The sequence below is a fragment of the Globicephala melas genome, chromosome 2 (genome assembly GCF_963455315.2).
Source record: "Globicephala melas chromosome 2, mGloMel1.2, whole genome shotgun sequence".
NCBI classification, from domain to species: domain Eukaryota; kingdom Metazoa; phylum Chordata; class Mammalia; order Artiodactyla; family Delphinidae; genus Globicephala; species Globicephala melas.
The window spans coordinates 143,139,313-143,153,821 of NC_083315.2; the positions used below are offsets into that span (position 1 = coordinate 143,139,313).

The window sequence follows — 14,509 nt, forward strand, 5'->3', positions numbered from 1 at the left end:
AATTGATACTTCTGCAAATGAATAATTTTATACATAACTGACTTCTTTTCTGATTATAATCTTAGACAATAAACTTTCGAGGCAGCTTGTATTACCCCTTAGGTGGTGCTACCACTTAGCACATTGATTATTCTAAATGCTTTGATATGACTTACTTGTGCCACCCTCCCCAGCTTCCATTTTTTAAACTGCTTGAAGACTGAGATTATTCCTTAAACTTGTGTTTCGTTGTTGCTCCAGTAGGACCTCGAATGGTGTCTTATCTTATATTGCTTTCCTATTATATGAAATATATACACAAAAAGGAATCAAATACATTTTCAACTGCCATCAGAAAAAGTGAAAGGGTAAACTTGTATAAGTACAGTATTTACATGTAAAAATTTATTTTCATAATAGCATTGTTTTTACAGTGTTAATTAAAAACAAGAAACAATAATCTAAATTGTGGTTATATAAATCATGACACAACCAATCAAGGCAATTTTATACAGAATGGGATCTGAATATTCTGATATGAAAAGATCTCCAGGGTAAGATAAGAAAAAAAGCAAAGTGCAGAAGATCTATAGAAGGGATCCTTTCTGTTACTAGAAGATTAAGTCCTATTGGATAAACCATTCATCATAACTGCTATAAACCCTAAACAAGTATCTGAACAGGTGGTAAAAATTACTCAAGGAGAGTGGGAGCAACCAAAAGCAGGCTGAAACTGAAGGCAGGTTGACACTTGGAAGAAAGGAACTGCACTGGATAAATTTTACAGTTTTTTGACTGAATGCATGTTACAGACAACTTCCAAGCAGGGCATTGAAAATTCTAGGGGAAAACCTACAGTCTTAATGGCTTGAGAGCCAGAGATGAGAGTTCTGGACAACCACAGCAGTTGGAAAGTAGTGATAGGGATTAGAGAAAGGAGAGACACAGAGGGAGAGCCCCCAAGTTTATATATAAATTCTGCTGAAATCTCTGGCCAGCCCATGAAACTAGTAATACACAGGGTAGACTGCAGCCCAATAGGGTAAAAATCTAAACAAATTTTGTTTGCTTTCCATCTGGGGAGACAGAGCTTATAGTTTTGAATTCAAACAAGCTAACTGCTAAAACAAAAATTCAGTATCCTTGGGAATTCCCTGGCAGCCCAGTGGTTGGGATGCCTCACTTTCACTGCTGAGGGCGTGGGTTCAACCCCTGATTGGGGAAATGCAAGCCGTGCGGATTAGCCAGAAAAAAAAAAAAAAGAAAAAATTCAGTGTCCCTAAGAGGAACCTAAAGGAATTCACAATGTGCCACATATATTTCCTAATGTCAAGGATACAACTCAAATTGCTAAATAGTTGAAGAAACAGGAAAATATGACCCATACAAAAAAGGTAATCAATGGAGACTGACCTGGAGATCACCCTAATGTTGTAATTAGCAGATAAGCATTTTAAAGTAAATGTTATAACTGCTCAAAGATATTAGGAAAATATGCTTAATAGTGAATGAACAAAATGAAATCTCAGTAGAGATATTAGAAACTCTCATAAAGAACTAAATATAAATTATAGAAATGAAAAATATAATATCTAAAAAATTCACTGGATGGGCTAACAGCAGATAAAAGATAACAGAAGGCTCCTTGAAATTTGAAGGTAGTTCATTTAAAAAGAACCGATCTGAAGAACTGAGAAAAAAAAAAAAAAACCTGTCAACTGTCAAAAGCTCTATTCCAAAAGAAGGGGAGAAAAAGAAAGAACAGAAAATATATTTGAAGAAACCATGGCCAGAAGTTTCCCATATTTGCTGGGGAAGAAAAATGTTTATATATTAGAGAAGCTCAGCAAACCTGAAGCAGGATAAATACTAAGACCACATTTAGGCATACCAAACTATTGAAAAACAGAGAAGATCTTCAACGTAGCCAGAGGAAAATGAAGTTATTTGTAGGGGAACAGTAATACAAATTACTGTGGCATTCTTATTGGAAATAATGAAGGTCAGAGCATTGAATGATATCTGTAAAACACTGAAAGAACACTGTCAAACCAGAATTCTGTATTTGAAGAAAATATTCAACAACAAAAATCAAATGAAAACATTTTCAGGTAAATAGAAACTAGGGGAATTTATTACCAGGTAAGACCTACATTATAAGAGATGGTAAAGGAAGTTGTTCAGGCTGAAGAACTGTGATGGCTGAAATGGAAAATATGTGGGTGAACGTAAAAAACCATTTTCTCCCTCTTTATTCTTTTTTTTTTAAATGGGGGTGTAGTTGATTTACAATGTCGTGTTAGTTTCCAGTGTACAGCAAAGTGAATCAGTTATATACATATATCCACTCTTTTTTTAGATTCTTTTCCCATGTAGGCCATTACAGAGTATTGAGTAGCATTCCCTGTGCTATACAGTAGGTCCTTATTAGTGATCCATTCTATATATATAGTAGTGTGTGTATGTCAATCCCAATCTTCCAATTTATCCCTCCCCCCACCATCCCCTGGTAAACATAAGTTTGTTTCTACATCTGTAACTCTGTTTCTGTTTTGTAGATAAGTTAGTTTGTACCCTTTTTTTAGATTCTACATATAAGTGATGTCATGATATTTGTCTTTCTCTGTCTGACTTATGTCACTCAGTATGACAGTCTCTCCATCCATCCACATTGCTGCAAATGGCGTTATTTTGTTCTTTTTTATGGCTGAGTAATATTCGATTGTATGTATGTACCACATCTTCTTAATCTGTTCCTCTGTTGATGGACATTTAGGTTGCTTCCATATCCTGGCTATTGTAAATAGTGCTGCAGTGAGCATTGGGGAGCTCCCTCATAATTCTTTAAAATACATGTAACTACTTGTCTCATTGTGTACCCATGGGCCTTTTATTTATGGAGGTGACTGGTGACATGGAGAGGCCAATGCCATTGAAAGAACATTTTTATTATTAAAGTTTCCCAAGAGATGGGAACCCAGCATGCCATGCAAAGCCACATGAGGAAGCACCGGTTTTGATCAGGAGATAGAAGGAGCAAGGGGAAAGCCTAGGCCAGAGCTTTTATTGAGGTTTCCATGACAAAGGCAAGGCAGGTCGGCATAAACAGTTTAGGGTTGGCTCATTTGAATAGTTTGGGCAGGGCTTGGTGCATTGGGGCTGTCCCTAGTTGTCTGGTACCTGGCTCTATGCTGGTTTAGGGCATGGGATAATATTGGCCTGCTGTGTGGAACTTTGATGAGATGATTGGAGGTATGGGCTCTAGATTGGTTGATTTGCATGTAAAAGGCTGCTCCCACTGAGGCCTTTGCCAACTCTAAGAATTGTCTAGTGCCAGGCAGGGAAGTCTCTTCCCCAGTCAGCCAGGCCACAAATGTCAGAGCATCAAGAATACAGAAAATATAGTTAATGCAGTTGACCCTGTGATGAATGGATGCCAAATAGACAAATACAGTGTCTTTTGGCTTTAGCTCTCATTTGGATAATTGAAAATTATCCCCTCCACTAAGGTAATAGAATATGCAGTTACACGATGATAAAAATTCATTTCTGAAAACAAAAATCTCTTACCTTGTACTTTTTATGCAGTATTTTGTTGATACGATTTTAGTGGGGAATAAGTGTAGGTATGCCAACCCAACAATCTGGTGGTGAAAATTGTCACAGTGATTCTTTGGCACTTAGACAGAGATAATTTTTTCAAATTTTTCTCATATAGGATATATTGATTTGTCAAAAAGAAGAGTTTCTCCAGAGGAAGCAATCAAATGTGAAGATAAATTTACCAAATCCAAAACTGTAAGTTGATTTTTTAATCAAATTAGTCCACTATTTGATGTGTTTAATAAATAATCTGCATGGTGTGTTCCTGGCAGAAACAAAACCTACATTTTCTGTAACAGTATTACCATTTCTCATTCTGTGTTACATAGAAAAACAATTTGAAGACTTTATTTCAAAAGAGTATGACTTCAGTGTTCTTGTCTCATGATGTTACTACCTTAAAGCATTGCTTGATGTGTAATATTCTCAAACCAGTACTGGACCATTAGTGTTTTTAAGGTATTTTAGGTTAAATTAACTATGGGTGATTTCAGCTGATTGGGCTTGTCGCAGCATGTAGTTTTTGATTTTCAGCTCTGTTCTGGGATAAGGATCACAGAGACAACCAGCTATTGTTTGTTAAGAATGAGCAAAGGTCGGGCTTCCCTGGTGGCGCAGTGGTTGAGAGTCTGCCTGCCGATGCAGGGGACACGGGTTCGTGCCCCGGTCCGGGAAGATCCCACATGCCGTGGAGCAGCTGGGCCCATGAGCCATGGCCACTGAGCCTGCGTGTCCAGAGCCTGTGCTCCGCAACGGGAGAGGCCACAACAGTGAGAGGCCCGCGTACCACAAAAAAATAATAATAATGAGCAAAGGTTTGTAAAATGTCTTTGAATCCAGGAAAGCAAGGCAGGGCCTGTTACTTAGTGTGGTTCTCCACACCACCCCTCACCCGCCTTGGTTTTTTTCCTTTTCTTATTAGTTTTGCTGTAATTTCCTCAGGAAGCACTAATAAAGCAAGGACAGGCATTTCTTCATTCTCATCTTCCTGTATTTTTCTGTTCTCTGGTCCTATTTAGATTTTCCTTTATTCCCTAGATCCTCAGTGCTTATTGGCAGTTTCCACTGGTTCTGTTTTCTCTACCCTTCTCTTGTGTCTTTTGTTCCTCTGCCATGTGTGTTTCTGTCCTCAAGATAAAATGCCAAGAAAACAGTGTTTACATGAAGAAAAGATTTTTTAAATCTTGTTTAACCCCAGTAAAAGAGAGTGTAAATCTAAAAGCCATCAGACCATTACCCAAATCTTTCAAGTCCCACCAAGTCCAGATCTGAGAAGCACTGCTCAAGGAAACTTCCTTTTTGTTTTGTTCCCCTAGGATATTGTAAAATGAGCATAATAGATCTTATTAGGATAATAAGACGATAGAATGAAATAGCCAATGTTAGTACTTTTCCTCACTCAGATTTTGTGTGTAATTAACATGAAGGCCTCTTTATACTCTTTTTCTTCTTTAAGCCCTTTTATGTTTAGATTAGGAAAAGAGTTTGGCAGCAGTGGGTAGGAGGTGGGTAGGATTGAAGGATAACTGTTAAATGACAACAGAGCAAAAGAAATAATAAAATCTCCATCCAGGTTCCATGCTCTTATGGAGTAGTAATAATGCTATCTTACATTTTGATCCGTAAGACCTCACTACAGTAAAAAGGAAAGATACTAGTATCTCCCTTTCCAGCTGAGGAAATATATTCAGAGAGGTTTGTTTGTCCCAGAATTGACTTGATCTGGGTCTTAGGTTGTAAATGCTATACTACTTGTACTTGTTATACCCACTTGAGTTCGTTATTATGGAAAAGCGAATATTTCTCTATGGAGAAAGAATTTGTGTGTGGCGATCCTTTGTTGTTAAGGAATTAGTGTAGTCAAATTAACCAAACGTTTGTTTTTATATGCTATCTACTAAAATGTAAAAATACCTTTTTCTTTTTTAATATAGATCTCTTACCTTTGAATTGTTGAGCTCTTCATTTTGTTTCTAGGTTTACAGCATTCTTCGTCATGTTGCTGAGGTCTTAGAATATACCAAGGACGAGCAGCTGGAAAGCCTGTTCCAGAGGACCGCTTGGGTCTTTGATGACAAGTACAAGAGACCCGGATACGGTGCCTATGATGCATTTAAGCACGCAGTCTCGTAAGAACACCTTCTTAGCTCTGCTTCTCCATTGATACTACAGCTGCTGGGTCTAGCACACAAGTTGAGAGCCTGACATTTAATAGCACAACATTCATGTATTAAGTCCTTGCCAAATTTAGATTAAAATATTTTAGTATAATAGGCCCATGATATGGGCCAGTCCTATAAAGCCGAGCCTGTATGATTTGGTATACCGTAGTTATGTAGTTTTGTAAACCATATGGTTTCATCTCACACTACTGTCTTACATACTCTCCTCTCCTAGTTTTGTTATTGTCCTAGGTGACTTCAGGGCCAACATAGATGTTTTGTTTAAAACTTGTTTTTACCTCAGTTCCTTAGACCTTCAGCCCATGCCACATTAGCTAGTCTTCCATATAGCCTTACCCTGGGTCTTACTGTCACCAGGATTTGCTCTGTTTCCGAAACCTTTAATTCACACATTCTGTTCTTTCACCACAGCCTCCTGTCCTTCCAGCTCCCACAGGTAGTCCTACTCTGTGTCGTTTTAATTCTTATTATTATCAGGCTCTGATTCCAATCCTTTTTTTTTTCTCCCTTTTTCACCCTTTCCTGCCTTCCCTTTCTTATTCAGCATAGACACACCATGGTCCATCATTTCAACAACTTTCTTGCCAGTGTCATGAGTTTTGCCCTGTTTTTCCTTCTGTTACATCCAGCCTTGGAGCGATGTTCCTGCCTTCTCTGCACTTGTAGACTGCTGGGTGCTGCTAGGAAAAACCACAGTCTTGCAGGTTGGTGCCACTGCATATTCATGGTCTCCAACCTCAGCTGGGCCTTAACTGCTGCCCCACATTCTCTTTGCTCCTGGTCACTTCCTCTCATTCTTAGATTGGCTATTTTAGAACTTCTCCACACTCTTCCTCAGATACCCACTCTGTCCCTCTCCTCTCACTCTCACCTGGTGCGCTCACTACCTAAAAAAGAAGGTAGAAGCCATTGCACAGGATCACCTCTACTTCCACTTTCTCAGCCAACTTATCTCCATCCCACCTGTCACTACCTCCTGTGCTCCTGTCATACTGGAATTTGGATCCTTCCTGCTCTCAAAGTAATCTTACCACCTGTGCCCAACTATTCCTAAGGGATGTCTTTCCATCTACTATTCCCTCTCTTGGGTCTTCAGCCTTTTTCTTTATTGGTTTTGCTCCATCAGCATAAAAATATGCTCAGATTTCTCCCATTTATACTAAAAATGAACTTTTCAACCTCCCCTCTACTTTCTCCTGTCACAAGCACTGTGTCCTCTCTTTTTAACAGCCAGATTTCTTAAGTTCTCTGTACTTACTGCTCTACTTCTGCACCTCCCAGTCCTTCCTAGATGTTAATACCTCACAAGCAGCCTCACCACTGCATTGTTACTTTCCCAGCCCTTGTGCTGCCAAGGGTTATTGGTCTCCTCAGCCCTCAGAATGGCCAAGTGGGGCTTAGAACTGTTAGAACCTCCATCAGGCCTACTCATCAGAGGCTCCAAATACCTTCTAGTTTACCCCCTCCCCTCATGTGACTTATTTTTTTTTTAAATATCACCTTGTGGGAAAGGTGAGAATAATAATAACAGCTAACATTTATATATTCTCACAACAACCTATGGTATAAGTGTCATTATTATTCCTATCTTATAGATGAGGAAATTGAGATGAGATTAAATTGTCCAAGTTCACACAGCTACCAAATGGTAGAGCCTCAAACACAGGCATTGTAGTTATGCTACAGAGCTTATGCTATTAACCATCAAGCACTGCTTTGTATTTCTGTCCTCCCTGACTTCAGTCCTGGACTCCTCAGTCAGTACATGTCTTACCTTGGTTTGCTGTCATTATCAGCCCTGCTTACCTCTCTAGCTTCTGCCTCTACCCCGTCTCCGTTACCACTCTGCATTCTTAACAAATAACAGGTTACATTCTTAACAAATTAACATTCATCTTAACGAATTAACATTCACTCATCACCGTTCACATTGTTTCCTTGCTTCATCAGACATGTTGCAACTGTCCAGATTTAACTCATGATAATTCTGTGCCACATGTGCTTCATTTTTTTTCCTCTTAATTAAATAATTAAATATAATTTCTGAGATTGTTGGAAACGATATTTTATTCCTCCCAAGCCAGAATTCCGGTCACTTATCAGTGGTAACCACTATTCTGAAATTAGTATGTATCATTATCATTTATATACATATACATGTGTGGGTAGGTTATGAAAAGTATGTATAGAATCTTTTTCATGTTTAAATAATTTGTTTAAACAAAAAATAATTTATCATTGTAACAAGCTTTTCTATACATTTTTACTCATAATGCTATTATTGACCAGAATTTCTCCAAATTGATAGATGTATGCCTACTGCATATTAATTTCTATATAGTATTTCGTTGTGAGAATATGCTTTATTTGTTCCTCTATAAAGAGATTTTTACATAATCCCCTCCGCCCTTTTATCCCCCTACTTTTCAAAACTGCTATGACAAATGTCGTACATGTCTCTCTGTACAATGTCTGGGAATTTCTAAGATACCTAGGAATAGAATTGTTGGGTCATAGGATTGATTATATGCACCTTTAAATTTACTTAGTTTTGCCAAAGTACTCTCCAAATTGGTTCTACAATTTATATTCCCTCTTCATCAACATTTGGTATATATCTCAGATTTTTTTTTTTTTTTTGGCCAAACTGATTGACGTACAATAGTGTCTTGTTTTGATTTGCATTTTGCTGGATGTTGATAAAGTTAACAGCATTTCATATGTTTATTGACCATTTGTATTTCTTCTGTGAAACATCTGTTTATCTCATTTCCTCATTTTCTGTTGGTTTGTCTTTCAGTTATAACTTTCTTAAAACTTTAAGTTCTACCTTAGCTCGTTAAAATCCTACCATTCTTTTAGTCGTCATTTCATTTTTTCCATTTGTTCATTCGTTCAGCAAACATGCCAGTGACTAAGACTGTGGTCCCTGTTTGTGGCACTTACAAGGGTCAGATGAAATGCCACTTCACCCATGAAGCCCTTCCTGACCCCACTAATTAATATCTTCCTCTCCTCACCCCCAGGGATGCACTTCTGTTTGTTTTTTTAAAAAAATTTTCCATGTTTTTGTCCTTTTTAAGCTCCTTGAATCAGGGACTGCTAATTACATGGAAATGCTTAATTATAGTGGGATGTGAGACGTATAAGCATAACTCATTTTATTGCACTTCGCATATACTGTGTTTTTTTTACAAATTGAAGGTTTGTGGCAACGCTTCATCAAGCAGGTCTGTTGGCGCCAGCTTTCCAACAGTGTTTGCTCACTTCATGTCTGTTACACTTTGGTAGTTCTTGCAATATTTCAAAATTTTTCATTATTTTGTTACCGTGATCTGTGATCTTTGATGTTACTATTGCAAAAAGATCACATCTCTCTGAACACTCAGATGATGGTTACCATTTTTTAGCAATAAAGTATTTTTAAATTAAGTTATATACATTTTTTTAGACATAATGCTATTGAACACTTAATAGACTACAGTATAGTGTAAACATAACTTGTGTATGCACTGAGAAACCAGATGTGTGACTCACTTTATTGCTATACATGCTTTATTGTGGCAGTCTGGAACTGAACCCGCAGTATCTTCAAAGTATGCCTATATAGGCGACATTTTAAATTGCTTGCTTTAGCCAGATCTCTAAAATTTTTCCTTTAATAATAATCAGTTGGATGTTTTCTGTTTGTCATACAGGCCTAAACGCTTTACTTGCATTATCTCATTTAATACTACAATCCAGTGAGATACACTGTTTTCATTCACATTGTACATATTTGGAAATTGAGGTCTAGAAAGGCCCCAAAACACATAGTGATTAAATTGTGAAGCTAGGATTTGAACTCTAATTCTGACACTGAAGGCTGTGCTCTTAACCATTATTCTGTGGTATTATGTTTGGTGTCCTAATTATCAGTAAAGTAACCTTGACATTTTGTTTTGTGTATGTGTGTTGTTTTTTTTTTAATTATCAGAGACCCATCTATTTTGGATGGCTTAGATTTGAATGAAGATGAACGGGAAGTACTCATTAACAATATTAATAGGCGCTTGACTCCACAGGCTGTCAAAATTCGAGCAGGTAAATGATTTTTTAAATGATGTTTAAAATATTTTGCATGTACCAAAAAAGCTGTTACATAATGAGCCTCACCAAAGAATATGTTGCTACATCAACATCTACCTTTTTCTAAACGTTTTTCATAACACGAAAAGTTGAAGAAATTAAGTTATCTTTGCTTTTACAGAATTATAAAATACATATATATTGACGCAAGTAAATGAGTTCAGCTAACCTTAAGTTAGCTCGCTTTCTGGGGCATGGGGGGTGGCGATTATTTTGTTTTAGTGCATGCTTTAAAATTCCAGCAGTCCAGTAACATCCTCCCAGGCCTCTGGATTAACCACTGTTATGTTAGTTTGCAATATATTCTTTCAGCAGAGATTTTTCCTATCCACATATGGTGTATAGGAATGTATGCTGTTTATATTCAGATGTAAATTTTTATGTTTTTATAAGGATGAATACTATGCAAAATTTTCTTCAACTAGCTTTTTCCACTTGGTGTATCATGGCTGCCCTTTCATGTAGAACACGGGAATCTTTCTCATTTTGAATAGCTAAGTAATATTCCATAGAATGATAAACCTTGATATAAGCCAGTCTCCTCTTGATGAGTGTTTAGGTTGTGCCAGTCTTTTTATAGCAGTTGACCCTTGAGCGACATGGGGGAGTTAGGGTCGCCTACCCTCTGTACAGTCTAAAATCCACATATAACTTAGTCCTCCGTATATGTGGTTTTGAGTCCAAGATTCAACTACCATGGTTCGTGTAGTGTTGTAGTGTTTACTGTTGAAAAATTCTACTTGTAAGCAGACCATGCAGTTCAAGTCTGTATTGTTCAAGGGTCAACTGTATTACAAAAAACACTGCAAATTAACACCCTTATACACATACACTTACCCATTTATACAAGTGTTCGGTAAGGCAGATTCTTAAAAGTAGAATTGCTGGGTCAGAGGGTATGCAGTTTTTAAACTGTTCTAAACAGTTTGTGGTTATTATTTCATTCAGTCTTCATCACACTCCTCATCTCCATTTTACAAATAAGGAACTGAAGCACAGAGGGGTTGAAATCATGACTTTTAACCCAGACATAGCCAGAATTCAAGGTGTTCGTTAAATTTCTCTGGTTTTTTTATAGTTTCATCATTCAGGGGCTTGATGTGAATGAGAAGATACAATTTCAGTGCATATTCAGATATTTTTAATTATGAAAATTAATGGCTGGGATTGATAATTGAAAGGATGATGAAAGCTTTCATACGTATTTGAATACTAGTGTATTTGTCATGTCTCTAATTTCTTTTAAACCTCTAAAAAAATTTTTTGCATTTTTTTGGTATAAGCTTTTGAATTTTTATAATTTTAGATATTGAAGTGGCTTGTTATGGTTATGAAGGCATCGATGCTGTAAAAGAAGCCCTGAGAGCAGGTTTGAATTGTTCTACAGAAACCATGCCCATCAAGGTGAGTAGTCAGTTTTTTCCCTCCCTGATAAACCAAAATCACCTAAACCAAATCAAACCAGATTTTTTTAATGATCATGTCTCATAACAAATGTTATGAAAAGTGGTTCTTGATACGATATTTCTAGGAGATGTTTACAATTATGTGTAGGCTTTTTGTTGTAGCTACTGCTACTGTCACAGTGGATGGAGATTCCTGTTGGTATTTAGTGCCAAGGGGCCAGCTGTGCTAAGCCTACTTTACAGTAAAGAGTCACTGTGCCCATAATGCTCATGGAATCTTGAAAAGAGCAACTTATTCTCTCATATTCACACAGAGCTTTCAAGATGTTTGCCTTGAATCTTTCATTAGCAATAAAATTAACTGGATGGTTGTTATTCAGAATCTCATAGAAGAATTTCTTCTATCAGTTTAGTTTGGAACCAAACAGGAATTTTAGAGACAAATTATCCATTGTGCCAATGATAGCTATAGTTAGTTTAGCCACCAAAGACCCAGAAGTCATAATCCTTCATATTTGGTATTGCAGTAGCCTGTTTATACTACTGGATTAGATCATAGTATCAGTTAGCTTTGGCTACCTAAACAAACTACTCCAAATTGCTGTGCTGCAGAATTGGGAGTAAGTTTTAGGGTGATTTGTTGTTAAAGCAGCAGATAAGCAAAACGATTCTCGAACATCCTCATTGTTGTGTGTTGTATAGGTACATTCATAATTGAATTTTGTCTTCCTTAGATTAATCTAATAGCTCCTCCTCGGTATGTAATGACTACAACCACCCTGGAGAGAACAGAAGGCCTCTCTGTCCTCAACCAAGCTATGGCTGTTATAAAAGAAAAGATTGAGGAAAAGAGGGGCGTCTTCAATGTTCAAATGGAGGTGAGGTCAATACTGGGGTTTTTTGCCTTGTTCTTAAAGTTCTTAAGAAATTTAAATGATCTAAGTGATTTGCATTCTAAAATATCTAATCGGAGTCATTTTAAAACATGAGATGCGTTTAAGATTACAACTCCCCTAAGCATAAAATAATCATTGAGTCAGAGAGTTCCTAAAAGGGTGTTTATAAGTAAATAAGAACTCTCATGGGATGGTTATTCAGGACTGTGGTCACTGATCCCCCAAAAGGAAAAAAATATAGACAATGAAAATAAGTGATTGGTTATTGCCAGAATTCAATGTAGAATGCTTAAAATTTGATTTCAGAATTAAAAACAAGAATAGTCTCATACTTTCCTCATCTCAACAAGAACAAAAACTAATTTTCATATATAATTTTCAAAACAATTTCTTCTGTGGAAAAGAATAGTAAGTAATTTATTTTGAAGCCAGAAGATGCATTTTTACAGGACATCTTTTTGTGTATTTGAAAGATACAGCCACTGCAATTATTTTCATATATTTTCCGTTCTAGCTTGTTAGAAATTACAGAAAATGTATTAGGTTTTAATATATATGTTTTCTTTTCCTGTATTTTCTTACTCTCACAAATTTCTTTTATTATTTATCTCATGGAATTTATTGGTGATATTTCAGCACTCAAAAGTGAACAGATAGGGCAGAGTTGTTAGCAAAGTGTTTTTTTAAGAGTTAAAATACCAGGCAGTAATACTATTGAAATTGAATTTGTGTACTGTTTAACTACTTCACTTTGAAATTGTGCCTCTGCTTCCACAGCCCAAAGTGGTCACAGATACAGATGAGACTGAACTTGCAAGGCAGCTGGAGAGGCTGGAGAGAGAAAATGCCGAAGTGGATGGAGATGACGATGCGGAAGAAATGGAAGCCAAAGCCGAAGATTAACTTTGTGGGCAACAGAGTCCAGTTTAAGGAACACAAAGCAGCCTTCCTGGCTGTTAACCCTAGACTTGAAAGTTTTCCAGTATTGAAAACTTCAAAGCTGAATATTTTTTATTTCGAAGTATTTAAATGTTCCAACAGACCAAAATGTGAAATGCCCTCCTAAATGTCAGCTGTTTTCACACAGTAGCTCTGACACCTTGAGCATTTTTTAAGGGAGTGGCCTGATTTCACTAGAGACAAATCTTTAAGAACAGTCATAAAATGGGGCGTGTGATTTCCATTTCTGATGTCTCCAGATTGGCACCCCTTTGTAGTTCAGTGCCTCCATGAGATTTACCAGGGGCACCCAAAGCAAATAGTCCTAACCTTTCTATATAAAATGTATCAAGCAAACATTAAATAAATTTCTGGGATATTTAACCATAGGTTTCTTCCTTATTGTCACCAGTTAAAAGCATTATGATTACTAAGACCCTAATTCTATTATCTTCATTTTATTTGAAATGTAGTAATATAAAGGCAGGTGACCTAAAGGATCAATATAGCAGATCCTTTTAAAGGGAGGGTTTAGAGAACATAATTTTAATTAGTGAAAGTTTACTCCTAGGGGGAAAAAGCCTTAAAATGCAACTAAAGAATTACATTGGTTGTGTGCCTTTTACCTATTTGAGACTGATGACAGCATGTGGTATGAGGGAGAATTTATCACACTGGTCCTTGTTGGTGTACTAAGCTGCTTGCCTTGAGTTTGTAATTCAGGGTGGTAAAGGTTTTAGGGGTGTTTTTTTTAAGAAAAAGATGCTGCTTTTTAAATTAAGTTATTTGAGTCTCATTGCCCAACTTTTGGGGTTTTTTTCCAGTAAAATATTTGCTAGGTGCCACGTAGAAGCTTCAGTTCTCTTCATAATAGAGTGAGGATCTGTTTGAACACAATTACAATGGTTTTTCTGTGTTTCCATCATTTTTTTCTTTAAGAGCTGATTGTTCTAAAGGTAAATAAATAATATATACAAAGGTAAATAAATTTCATAGATAACGTATGGTTTGCAGTTACAGTTACCGTAGCCAGGGTGTAGAAAGTCTTAAGTTAACTTTGGTCTGCTTCATAAATTTAATCTCTTAGGGTACTTGAGGTACTAGATAAATTAATTTTTACTAATCATTCCCAAGAAATACTTCTTAGAAGATTAAACCTAACCCACCTTAGTCAGTCCAGGACTAGACTTACCTCAGTGTTAAAGGGAATGGAAAATAGAAGAGTGTGTCGGTGAGCCATTTGAGCCATTTTTGAAGGTTTGTCCCTTTGTTTAACTTAGCAGCCTCTACTAGCTCTCTAAATCCAGAAGTCTAATTTCATATAACCGTTTCCACGAGGGAGCCATGATTGCTGGCTTGCATACTGGGAATATTT

At 36.8% G+C, this 14,509-nt stretch overlaps 1 protein-coding gene across 1 annotated transcript in view; it reads left to right on the forward strand.

Annotated features, from left to right (window-relative positions):
• Positions 1-13,518, forward strand: part of EIF2S1 (eukaryotic translation initiation factor 2 subunit alpha) — a 19,465-nt gene extending 5,947 nt beyond the window's left edge. Inside the window, exons 3-8 of the mRNA XM_030855289.3 lie at positions 3,698-3,777; positions 5,560-5,711; positions 9,742-9,848; positions 11,200-11,297; positions 12,034-12,177; positions 12,973-13,518. Of these exons, the coding sequence (XP_030711149.1) occupies positions 3,698-3,777; positions 5,560-5,711; positions 9,742-9,848; positions 11,200-11,297; positions 12,034-12,177; positions 12,973-13,098 (707 nt within the window). The 3' untranslated portion in view covers positions 13,099-13,518. The remainder of the gene's footprint in view (positions 1-3,697; positions 3,778-5,559; positions 5,712-9,741; positions 9,849-11,199; positions 11,298-12,033; positions 12,178-12,972) is intronic.
• Positions 13,519-14,509: the final 991 nt, after the last annotated feature.